Source organism: Raphanus sativus, unplaced genomic scaffold, assembly GCF_000801105.2.
Source record: "Raphanus sativus cultivar WK10039 unplaced genomic scaffold, ASM80110v3 Scaffold0557, whole genome shotgun sequence".
In the NCBI taxonomy this organism is placed as follows: domain Eukaryota; kingdom Viridiplantae; phylum Streptophyta; class Magnoliopsida; order Brassicales; family Brassicaceae; genus Raphanus; species Raphanus sativus.
The window spans coordinates 1-13,065 of record NW_026615875.1 but is presented as its reverse complement, the minus strand read 5'-3'; the positions used below and the strand labels follow the sequence as shown (position 1 = coordinate 13,065).

The 13,065-nt window shown below is 34.7% G+C and overlaps 1 protein-coding gene across 4 annotated transcripts; it reads left to right on the top strand.

Moving 5' to 3' along the window:
• Nucleotides 1–2,281: 2,281 nt before the first annotated feature.
• LOC108835189 (extensin-2-like) lies at nucleotides 2,282–4,439 on the top strand. 4 transcript variants are annotated; one of them, XM_056997239.1, is made up of 5 exons: nucleotides 2,282–2,366; nucleotides 2,533–2,981; nucleotides 3,294–3,800; nucleotides 4,008–4,151; nucleotides 4,308–4,439. In XM_056997239.1, the coding sequence occupies exons 1-5, from the start codon at nucleotides 2,282–2,284 to the stop codon at nucleotides 4,437–4,439; spliced, it is 1,317 nt and encodes a 438-aa protein (XP_056853219.1). The 4 variants fall into 4 exon arrangements, with proteins under 4 accessions (XP_056853219.1, XP_056853218.1, XP_056853220.1 ...); XM_056997238.1 differs by lacking the exon at nucleotides 4,008–4,151 and having other exon boundaries at nucleotides 2,527–2,553; nucleotides 2,614–3,605; nucleotides 4,152–4,439; XM_056997240.1 differs by lacking the exon at nucleotides 4,008–4,151 and having other exon boundaries at nucleotides 2,527–3,304; nucleotides 4,268–4,439.
• The last annotated feature ends 8,626 nt before the right edge of the window (nucleotides 4,440–13,065 follow it).

Sequence of the window (13,065 nt, the reverse complement as noted above, 5' to 3'; positions counted from 1 at the left end):
TACATAGCCCCTACTCATAACTATGTATGTATATATATATATGTCATATCATATCTCATCATCACACAATCCAATCAACGGTTGAATCCTGTTGACCCTTAATTCCGGTTTACAATGAATAAACTAACTAACAAGTAAGGACTCAAGCAGACACAATTCATGTTTTGAAGTCTAAACCTATCATAGAAGGAATTCTACACTGGTACGGAATTTATGGAGTAGACCCTCACCTTTGCCACAAATTCTGAAAAAGACTAAGAAAACACCAAATGACTTTGTCGGTTCTAAAACAGCAACTCCGGAACTCTCTGAAAATAGATGAATGTGATGATTCTGACAGAACTGAACTCTAAAGAAAATAGATGAATATCTCAAGAACTGACCGTTAACTTTTCAATCCCTCCGGTCAGAATGTAGTCCTCGATGTCCTCTGTCCGTTTCCACCGAGAGATCGGACACGATTTGATTAACCAAAATAGCTTCACCTCCAGGCTGGTCGCAAACGAAGACTGCAGCAATACATCTTGCGAAAACAAACACAACTTTCAGAAAATCACTCGAAATGGCAATCCGCTTCTTGGAGATGATAGATAAAAGAACTAACTACTTACTGACAAATTTCCAGATTGAAAGCTTTCGTCTAGGTAGACCGTTTCACCTTTACGCTGAGACTGGTCGGAACTGTAACTGCACCGCTACAGCTTAAGGTTATCCTTGGCCAAGAAGCAACGTCAATAACTTTCCAACCGTGCCTTGGTTTTACGATCGGGAAGATGATCTGGAAAACTGACAACGAGATCTTTCTATTGATATCCCGCTCGTTTGCTGGTTCCTTCTAGATCAACGGGAAAACACCGATGAAATTGACTATCGGCGGATCCGATCTACAACGAGTAGTCCCAAAGAAATGACCATAAGTATTAGATGAAAAATCCAAATGATGATCTGCTTTCTGATAAACAAAGATCTATGAGTGTAGAACTTCTGCTCTTTCAAAACGTGTCTGATGAGCTTTAATCTGTTTTTTCATATGGTGTGATGGCTCCTCTTTCATGGTGGCTGGAGATGGAGAAGAAGATGGCTTACAGGAGGTTGATTCTCCTCTGACGGCACATAGCTTTAGGTTTTTAGAACACTTATAATTAACAATTTAATATATAAGCAATTGGTTTATTGGAAACCAATAAGGAATAAATGATTTAGCTTGTCTTGGTCCAAAAATTAAATCAAACCGAATACCAATTTCGGTTTAGAGAATTCGGGTCGTTACAATTGTAACATCCCGAGTTGTGATATATGAAAAGGCTTAAGATAATTGATTTGGCTACCTATGTCACCAAAGTTGACTTACCTTTTCCGGAACAAATCCTGAAAGAACTCCAGAGTTAAGCGTGCTTGAGCTGGAGTAGTAGAAGGATGGGTGACCTATCAGGAAGTGATTCGCGATACCGTGTAAGTGAGGCCAAAGCACGGGGAAAAGTCGCGTGGTGATTGCAGGATCAGTAAACAGTGATTTCGAGCCTTGGAAAATTAACGGACCGACCGTCGGACGGGATGGGGCCCACGGGCCGAGAGAGCGGGCGTGGGTGGCCCATTAGCCGTAAGCGGATCGGGGCGTTACGTATATGTGTATATATGATCTATTTAAATCTGTTACTGGTAGACAAACGCCAGATGAGGAATCCATATGGATGCTGATGATATAAAAGCATCCAAACAATACACTGAATACAACTAGACATGGAACATATATACTCGTCAAAATGTTATTTAAACAAACATGTATTGTTTCGGCCGACGATGTTCCCATGACTTCAAGTTTTTTATCCATAGTTCGTGTTACATATCATTCACAAAAGTCTTTAATTTTTTTTTGGATTTTACGATAAAAGGTATTGTTAATAATGAAATAATCTTCGCTTTCACCACATTAATTTCATAAACAAAATCATTTTTTTTCTCTGTTGGGGCTAAAGTAATCATAACTACCAGTTTAACGCTTTCTTCGTTTTCACTAATTTTGGAATCTAAATAAAAAAATAAGCAAATAAATTTCTTAAAGTTATAGAAAGTTGCAAAGAATCTGGAACATTTCTTATGACCCAAAAATATCTATCTTAAAATAAACAACTTAAGCACGTCGTCTATATGTTTAGGAAGTGCCACACACGAACCCAAGTGGGGGGAATAATATAAAACTTTACACAAAAATTGACTATATATAAAGGGACTTCTAATTGAACTATATCATAACAAAGAAAAGAAACTAAAAACAGCAGCTATGGCTAGAATGAGATCCCCCAAAATAATGGGATTAGGGCATTGCATGGTTTATGTTGTGGTCTTTACTGCCATCGTAGCCAGGGGCGGACGCAGGAAGGCTCTAGGTGTGGCCTGTGCCCCATACCAAATTTTTATTTTCCTTTGATAATATAACATAAATTTATGTAGATGTCTTCGATCTAAAAAAAATTTACACTGCATGCCCCACACTAGAAACTTGGCTGGGTCCGCCCCTGATCGTAGCTGCAGCTTACCCTTACGAATCTCCCCCAACAACACAGAAATATTCCCCAGTCCACAAACCCAAATCACCATATCCACCCAAAAAGAATTCCCCCTATTACTCGGCATCACCATCTCCTCCGCCACAATATAGAAGACAAGGCCCTAAATATACACCACATCCAAAACCATATACCTACAATTCCCCGCCACCTCCGTCATACTACTCTCCATCCCCGAAAGTTGATTACAAGTCTCCACCACCTCCATACGTCTACAGCTCCCCACCACCTCCACCATACTACTCTCCTTCTCCAAAAGTTGAATACAAATCTCCACCACCGCCATACGTATACAGCTCTCCACCACCGCCACCATACTACTCTCCTTCTCCGAAGGTAGAATACAAGTCTCCACCACCACCATACGTTTACAGCTCTCCACCACCTCCACCATACTACTCCCCATCCCCGAAAGTTGATTACAAGTCTCCACCACCACCATACGTCTACAGCTCCCCACCACCTCCACCATACTACTCTCCTTCTCCGAAGAAAGAGTACAAATCTCCACCACCACCATATGTTTACAGCTCTCCACCACCTCCACCTTACTACTCTCCTTCCCCAAAAGTTGACTACAAGTCTCCTCCACCACCATACGTTTACAGCTCTCCACCACCTCCAGCATACTACTCTCCTTCCCCGAAGGTAGACTACAAGTCTCCACCACCACCATACGTATACAACTCACCACCACCGCCACCATACTACTCTCCTTCCCCGAAGGTAGATTACAAGTCTCCACCACCACCATACGTTTACAGTTCTCCACCACCTCCACCATACTACTCACCTTCTCCGAAGGTAGAGTACAAATCTCCACCACCACCATATGTCTATAGCTCTCCACCACCTCCACCATACTACTCTCCTTCCCCAAAAGTTGACTACAAGTCTCCACCACCACCATACGTATATAGCTCTCCACCACCGCCACCATACTACTCTCCTTCCCCAAAAGTTGACTACAAGTCTCCACCACCACCATATGTCTACAGCTCCCCACCACCTCCACCATACTACTCTCCCTCTCCGAAGGTAGAGTACAAGTCTCCACCACCCCCATACGTCTACAGCTCCCCACCACCTCCACCATACTACTCTCCTTCCCCAAAAGTTGACTACAAATCTCCACCACCGCGATACGTATACAGCTCCCCACCACCTCCACCATACTACTCTCCTTCTCCAAAAGTTGACTACAAATCTCCACCACCGCCATACGTATACAACTCCCCACCACCTCCACCATACTACTCTCCTTCCCCGAAGGTAGAGTACAAGTCTCCACCACCTCCATACGTCTACAACTCTCCACCACCTCCACCATACTACTCTCCTTTTCCAAAGGTAGATTACAAGTCTCCACCACCTCCATACGTCTACAGCTCCCCATCACCTCCACCATACTACTCTCCATCCCCAAAAGTTGAATACAAGTCTCCACCACCGCCATACGTCTACAATTCCCCACCACCTCCACCATACTACTCTCCTTCCCCGAAAGTAAACTACAAGTCTCCACCACCACCATACGTCTACAGCTCCCCACCACCTCCACCATATTACTCTCCTTTCCCGAAGGTAAACTACAAGTCTCCACCACCACCATACGTCTACAGCTCACCACCACCTCCACCATACTACTCTCCTTCCCCCAAGCCCGAATACAAGTCTCCACCACCGCCATATGTATACAGCTCCCCACCACCTCCACCATACTATTCTCCTTCGCCGAAGGTTGATTACAAGTCTCCACCACCACCATACGTCTACAACTCCCCACCACCTCCACCATATTACTCTCCTTCCCCCAAAATAAACTACAAGTCTCCACCACCACCATACGTCTACAAAACGCCCTACTACTAATTTTAAGTTGTTTCTTTAATAAGCAACATGATTCATTGCTTTTGTTTTTTTTTTGATGAAATTGTTTTTTGATTTTCTTTTGTTGTTGCTTCTTCTATTTTATGGCTTTATAATACCAATGAAATTTGGCTATCCTTTTATAACATTAACATACATCATTGTTCCAAGATACAACCATGTTCTGGGAATTTTTCTAGCATATTTAGCTAAGTTATCAGCCTTGACATTAGCTTTTCTAGAGATGTTAACAAAATTATAACCTTCAAAACTTTTACATAGCTGTAAAATATCTCTGATGGTGACAGAGATCTTCAAGTGACTCCAACTTCCATCTCTTTGTCTTCTGTGTAAATTCTGCAGAGTATGATACAGCTTCACTGAATCACCATAGAAAGTTACTCCTTTATAGCATAGTCTATTAAGTTCTAGGAATACCCACCTGAGAGCTTCAGCTTCAGCTTCTAGTGCGGAACTAGTATGCTGAATAATTGATCATCCATTTACATGCATGTGCCCATTTTGATTGTAAAGAATCCATCCAATTACTGCTTGCTGTGTTGAGGAGATCCATGAAGCATCTGTAATACAGCATAGACCATTAGTGTTTGCAAGTATCTCTTCAAAGGATTCTTCTCTTATTCGGGCATCTCTTTGTTCCTTGATTATCAAGGTTTGCCCTCTAGTTTGGTCCTCGAGGGCAAACCTTGATAATAATATGAGCTATTATGAAGATATTTAAATATCTTCACTCATATGAAGATTTGAGTGAAGATATTTAAATATCTTCACTCGTTTTTTGATTATATTTGCTGACAACATCTAGAATACGTTTACCCGAAAATTAAAAATTAACGTATTCTACTGTAAACTGTCTTCTTATAGCCTCAGTTATTTTGGCCTTAACGTATTCGGACTCAAATCATTGATAACAGTTTTATAATTAACGACGTATAATGACATTAGTATGGCAGAAGAACAGTTAAGTAGAGGAATATTAACTGTTTCCATGGAGAATTATATGATCGATTGATTAAGTCTGTTTTCAGAGCTCTGTAGACTGTACCTAGGTGATCTACAATTGCATGGTAGCGAGTTTGTGCTGAAGTTTTTTGGTTTTGGTTGATAATAATTAGAAGCTACGTTATGTGTTCCTTTCAAATTGCCAATTATCATTTCCAAATAATGTTTCTGTTTTTATCAGCCAGAGAACTTGAGTCATATGGTCAAAACCTTAGTATGGTTGTGGTTTTTAAATATCTTGTAAATATAGGTTAAACACGACATTTTAAATATCTTATAAATATAGGTTAAACACGACCAAAAAAAATGTTAAACACGACATTAGGTATTTGTGTGGGATGACTTAACCGTAATTATATTATTTTTTTGAACAAAAAGGCTTTCAACGCAATTATATTATTGCACTTAGGATAATCGCATCGAATTACTATGTTTTAAGCAGGAATAATTATAGATTCTATGCGTATCAAATTTTCAATATGTTTGCATATTTGGTAATTATCCAATTCAGAGTAAGAACATGATGATTTTTTGGGCAATTTAAATTTCCTTTTTTTTTGTTTTTCATTTATTATTTAAAAACATAAAGCAGGGAGCTTTGAGTCTAAAATCATCATAGCAAGAAAATATTAAAAACTTGTGGAATTGACCCACTTATCAACTTAAATGGTTCTTAGTTACCTCAGCCAAATGTCTACACACATGGCTCCACAACTTTAGAGGGTTACCAACCTCGCAGTATATCAAGAGAAGAACGAACAGTCGACATAATTGTCTTCCAGTTGCCCAATATGATGCCTCATCTACAGCTGCATGCCACTCTTTATCATCATCTAGTAACCCTCTAACGTAACATACATCCCGAAACGCTTCGAACGTCACATCACCAACAGTATAGAGAGAATCAAAACTTGTTGGACCTCGTATAACATTAACCAAAATCCTCAAGTAATAGAGATCACCAGCAGATGGGTGGATGTGAGTTATCCTTCCTATAGCAGTACCCTTTTTTCTTGGTGTCCAGATTATTTCATCATTGTGATATGTAAACCTACTCCAAAATTTAGCAAAGGTCAGCTCTCGGGCCTCTTCGTAAGTCTCATTTGCAACCATCCATGCTGTGAACATAGTCCTATCTATATCTGGTCTTTTTAGAACGTCAGCTAAATTGGTTGGTTGCTCATACAGTGTCCAGGCATGCTTCCCACTTGTGGAGTCGTTCTCGGGTTTGGAAGACAACCTATAAATGGTTTACTATCAGAAATGGAAAAACCCATGTGTAAAGATCATTTGTAAAGGAGTGAGAAATCAGATAGTTACTGCTAAAATAGAGTCTGGCTTGCCGTCACCTCATTATCAAAATATAAATGAGTCCTAGAGGTAGCATTGAGATAAAATCGACATGCATATCATTTAAAGATTAACACATGGAACCATGAAATCCACTAAATATAATATGAAACTACTCACCTCCTATAAACTTAGGATTGATGCTCTTAGCCACCATCACTTTAGGTTGGACCACAACAGCCTCCAGCCTCTTGTTGAGTAGCTCAGCTACACTATCAAAAACACTGACGAGAACAGTTGCATCGCTGCCAAGGAAAGAAGTTGCTCACAATCATTTCCTCTTACAAATGTAAATTATTATCCCTTAAAAACGAATCAAATATGGACAGAGAAATTACTTATCTACTCTGATAGTAACCACCACTCGCTGAGTTGTCTGAGTGTGATCATTGTATGTTGTCCTGATATCAGAAACCTCACCAATGATGTCTGTAACAAAGAGGGTAATACGGTATAAGATGAATGAATACATACATTTAACTTCTAATGGACAAAGAAATATGAAGACATACTTGGAAGCTGAACGTTAGTGCTAGCTAATGCCATGAGTTCCTCAAGAGATCGGAAACTGAACATCTCAGTAGAGATCAGAGATCAGATTAGCAACTGCTGCCACTTCAAACATCATTGTAAACTCGTTCGGCCGGATAGACACAACAGAATCACAAAGCTTGATATGATTGATGCTTCTAGTCACATCAAATCCACTTAGCTCATACATAGCTTTTTCACGAAGAAGTTCTCGGAACGTGTTCATCCAATGGACAGAAACATATTTTTGGATGAGAAAAGGCTGCAAAATAAGGATCTTTGTAATCAGAAGCTAGAATCCAAGGCAAAAAATAAGAGGAAAAAAAAAACTAAACTCACCTGATCATCCAAGAGAAGCATATCGACACAAAATCGGAGCATGCGCGTCACAACGATCCGCGCGCAACGTCCTGGCCTCAACTCGGAAAGGGAGATCTGGGGAGCATCCATCGTTTTTGCTGGTCTGTGTCTGAGTTCTGAGTGAGAAAAAAAATGATTCTGTGATAATCATGAAGTCAGGAACGCCTATTTATGGGATCCAAATCCTGAAGAATCCGAAGAGATCAAGGTTCTGGTGAAATGAGAAGTAGTGGGGAAGAATTTACTGAGATTAAATGCTGAGTTTATGGATTAAACATAAATCTTGATTATGTTACTCAGTTTGTGTGTTACGACGATAAAGATGGTATTAGGGTATCTGCAGCGTGGAAGAAGAGGCCAATTGCAATGGGCCAATGTTGTCTAAGCCCAACAAAAATAACCATAAGTTATGCATAAATAAACAGAGTCCAATTATCAAAGCCCAAAAGACATAATCCGTAAATGAAGTCTACATCGCATGTGTGAGGTGCTGACGTGTCGCTTTTTCTCATAAAGAAAAGAGAAAAAAAAACAACGCGCATGAGTTAACGATAACACGTGAAATCCACCAACCACTACCATGTCGACACGTGTCGTCATTCCCCCCACCCTACAGATCGACGTGGACGCCTAAGAAAGCAGATACTTCAACTTTATTATTATAGATAGATAGATAGTCAATAATTTTATCTACTATAGAAAAATCTTAATAGGACAATTTTATTAATAATCAATAATGTTAGGTTCTAACAAATATTTCTTCCATTGTTTTAGGTATTTGTTTAAATATATTTTATGAAGTTAAATACTATACTAATAACTCTAAATCAAACAAACGATATTTTTCTAAAAACAAACCATATTTCCTAAAAATATTGAAACCTGCCTATTTATTTTTTATATTATACTAATTATAGCTTTAGAAAGGTATATTTATTCTTCTGTTTTAAACCATACAAGAACCAAAATATTAGGGACACTGCAGAAATGGAATTAAATACACCTTATTTAGAATACAACACACATCCGCTATCGTCTACACAGATTCGACAGCAACATCATCCTAAATAACCAAAAAATATTATCTAGTAATATAATTTCTAGAATAATTTTTTGCCAATTTTGTAAACTACATAAAAAAGAAACATAACCCGCGTTTTAACGCGGATCGAGCTCTAGTCTATCCTATTAAAACATGATCATAACCTATTGATAGATGTGTGGTCCAACTATTTTAATACAATTAAAACTTTTTATTAATCATTTAAGAAAATTATGATACAAAGAAAAATATAGATATGACTAAAAAACACAAGTATAATTTTTTTTAAATGCAAAATGAAACATATATCCGTCTTTTTAAGAGCGGTCATAATCTAGTTATTTTAAAATCATGTATTTTATTTGACCTTGAAAATAAGGTTCCTTATAAAAGGAATATTACAATTAACATAAACTTATATTTGCAAATATTTTAAACCCATACGTTTTTATTTAACCTTGCAAATAAGATTCTGTAAAAAGGAATACTACAATTAAAGAAAACTTATAAGAATTGTTTTAACAGTTCTCTTTGGTTTAATATTTTTAGCAGGAGAAATACTATTAAATATTTATAAGAAAATATATTTTTGTAAATATTTTAATTTGCAGAGAAATTTATCTTTAAAATAATATGGTGTATTTTGTAACTATCTTAAAACCACGTTAAAAATACTTTATTAATGATTATTTATATATCTTTTTCTTTTCAGTTTTGTTTGTTTACGACTTTTAAAAAAGGAAAACTGAACTTTTTAAATTCTCTTTTTTTAAGTATATAATTACCAACTTTATATAAGAAAGAGCTCATCTTGTAATTATTTTTATTTACTAAGAAAATTCTTCATCTTAAAGCAATGTTTACTGATTTGTAATTATCTTAAATCAATATTTTTTTTGACCTTGAAAATAAGGTTATTTAAAAAGGAATGCTGCAATTAAAATAATTTTATAGGTTTAATGTATAAATTTTATATGGTAAAAACTGTGTTCTGATTTTGCAGAAACAAATACAAACTTTGATTTTATTTTTGCTCAAAGAAGCATGTATGGTAATCATGTATAAAACTTATTGACATTGTTCATTCGACAATTTATAAAGGGATGCTTACCTATTTCCAAATAATTCATGTATATATTGATTTAACCACATACATAAATGCGAGTCCATCTATTTTAAATAAATGGCATTAATTACGCAATCATTTAATGTAATCATTTAATGTATATGGTCGTGTATACATCTATAGTAAGTCAATATGGTCGTGTATAATGGCATTAATTACGCAATCATTTAATGTATAAATTTTATATGGTAAAAACTGTGTTCTGATTTTGCAGAAACAAATACAAACTTGATTTTATTTTTGCTCAAAGAAGCATGTATGGTAATCATGTATAAAATTTATTGACATTGTAAATTTCGTGTATTAATTTAGTGACTTTAATTAGGTTTCAGTTTTAGAAAATACTGCTGTCATTTAGCCTTGGTATTCACGGTCTTCATGTAATCCGTCCATCATGATTACGCAATCATTCATTTTAATAATATGTTCGATGTTTGATTTTGGCAATTATGCTGTCATTTATGTTTTAATTAGGCCTTTGAGTGATTGACAAGTGCAATATCGGGTATTAATTGCCAAAATATTTGCGGAAATTTAAAATTGGTGCCGGAGATCTAAAAATATATATAAGGATAGTGGAGGTAAGCCATTCCGCTATCAAATCCCCACAAAGCATCTTCGTAGAGTCATAACTAAACCTTTTAGCCATGGCTGCCATGAACCTGATCTCCGAGTTGAAACCGTTCAAGTCAATATGGAAGGTTAAGGTCAAGATCATCCGTTTATGGGACCAATATTCAGTTGCGGGTGGTGAGACCATTGAGATGGTTTTTGTCGATGCTAGAGTAAGATTGTCAATTAGCTTTGGTTTCAATTACTTTTACTATGCTATAATGCGTGTACATGTTGGTGTGTTTTATTGTCTTATAACAATTTTTCTATTGCAGCCATAGCATTTTGATGCGAGAGACCAAGAATCGAAGTTGAGCTATTTTTGCGTATGGAGAAAGTTATGCAGCTTTACCTTTCTAATTCACAGGTTTTGTTTTTAAAATTATATGCATGTTGCTTTCCTTGAGAAGTAGTAATATACACTTTCTTTCAAAGAAAACCTAATAAATCAGATTGTCCTTTACATCTTCTTGCATTCCTTGACTTAGCTAATATAATTTACCTAAGATACTCAGGGTGGTGAGACTATCAAATTGGTTTTGGTTGATTCCAACGTGAGTACAAACTTGGTTTGATTCCATATTTGAAGCAATCGTCTGTTTTTATTAGAGCTTTTAACTAATTTTTATTGGGTGTATTTTCAACAGGATATAAAAGTTTGTGGAGAATTAAGGTGAAAATTTCACCTATGGAAGCAATATTCTTCTCAAGGTTGTGAAACTATCAAAATGGTTTCATCAATTATTAGCTTCATTATATATTTTATTTTTTCGTGTGTTCTTTTTAAAGATTCTAACATTTCTGTTATCAGTGTATTTTTTATAGAGTGGCTTCAAGTTTATGACAAATGTTTAGTTATTATGTTTAATAGTTTATAAATGTTTAGTTAGGCAACATGTCCATCAAAAGTATGCCCTTATTTAATCAAATTAAGTATTTTTCAGAATACAAAAATTAATATTAAAATTAATATGTTTATAAATGTTTAGTTAGGCAACATGTCCATCAAAAGTAAGCCCTTATTTAATTAAAATTAAGTATTTTCAGAATAAAAAAAATTATGAGATAAAATATAAATATTAGTTTTATAATTTCAGAAATAGTATATAATCATGCATGAAAAACTATTTTATTAGATATACTAAACAAAAACAACCCGAAACAAAAAAAATCATAAAAGAGGCAAATTTAAACTTTGTAAATATTATCAGATTAGTAAATAGTTTTTGTGTAAATAAATACACATTTTTCTCTACAATTACAATTATAAATGATCCCGGGCCTAACTTATACAATAGAAAACATAATTACATAGATATCAAAATATTAAGATTGATCACATATAAATTTGAACCTACTATATATTATAAATTTTAGTTTTATACATTCACCCTGCGCAAGGCGCATGTCTTTCCTAGTGACATAGTGTTTCTATTACTTGTTTTATGTTGTTCTTCTATTTACATATATTCTAAAAGTTTTCTTAGTCATTTAGTGAACTTTGTTTTGCAAATTGCAGGGTTCTTAAATTTTCTTTTTGTGCATTTGATATCATCTATATAGTTTGGTTTGTCTGCTGAAATTTTAGTTGTTCAACCAATAGAAATCATTTTGTATCATCTTTTTATTATTTAATTAATGATAATGAACCATAACTACATGCATCTTATAACTACAAAAAATTATGTGAATGCTGAAGACTATATTTATGAATCTTGATTGTGTGAATAACTGTTTACAAGAAAACATAATTTCTTAACAATAGTATTGTGGAAGAAAAAATAGAATATGTTTTCTTTTTAAATCCAAACCAAGGTGAATTGTAAAACTTTATTCAATAATAACTTTTTTTAATAATTTGATGTTAAACATGATACTAAAAAGCTAGTATTAAATTAGCAAATAAAAATTGTTTAAAATAGTATGTGATATTAAAAACGAATTTTAAAATACCAATATTTAAAAAATCTTGTTATATTTTGTAATAGTATTTTCTTTTTCTAGAATCCTAAAAAGAAACCATAAAAGCATATAGATGTGAAATATTTGTAGTTATTTTGGTTTATATTTTTAAAAACATACAGTTATCTATTAAAAAGGAAAGCTAATTATTTATAGGAAAATTAGTATTTTACAAAAACAAAATTGGTTAGGATTTGAGAAAAAAGAAAATTCTATTTTTGAATAAGATCCCTAACTATTCATAATAAGATAAAATATTAAACACATGTCACAATCTTAGTATTAAATTAACAAATAAAAATTGTAAGAAGAGTATGTGATATAAAAAACGAAATTTAAAAATACCAATTTTATAAAATATTGTATACTATATAATAGTAATTTTCCTTTTATAAAATCCTAAAAGAAACCATAAAAAGATGTTTTTTGTAATAATAATAATTTTTCTTTTTTTTTAAATCTCTTTTAACTTCTTTAAAAAAAATGTATTGACACATGTCATGATCTTATTTTTTTTATTGACACATGTCAAGCTCATGTTAATTAGTAACTTTGAAGAACCAAACTGTATAAGTTATTCGGATCAAAATACACAATACGGACACTTATTCGGATAATACTGT

Coding starts and splice junctions, on each gene's coding strand:
- LOC108835189 (XM_056997237.1), top strand. CDS start 2,282: ATGGCTAGAATGAGATCCCCCAAAATAATGGGATTAGGGCATTGCATG. Junction 2,367..2,532: donor TACTGCCATCGTAGCCAGGG/GCGGACGCAGGA, acceptor TCGTAGCTGCAG/CTTACCCTTACGAATCTCCC.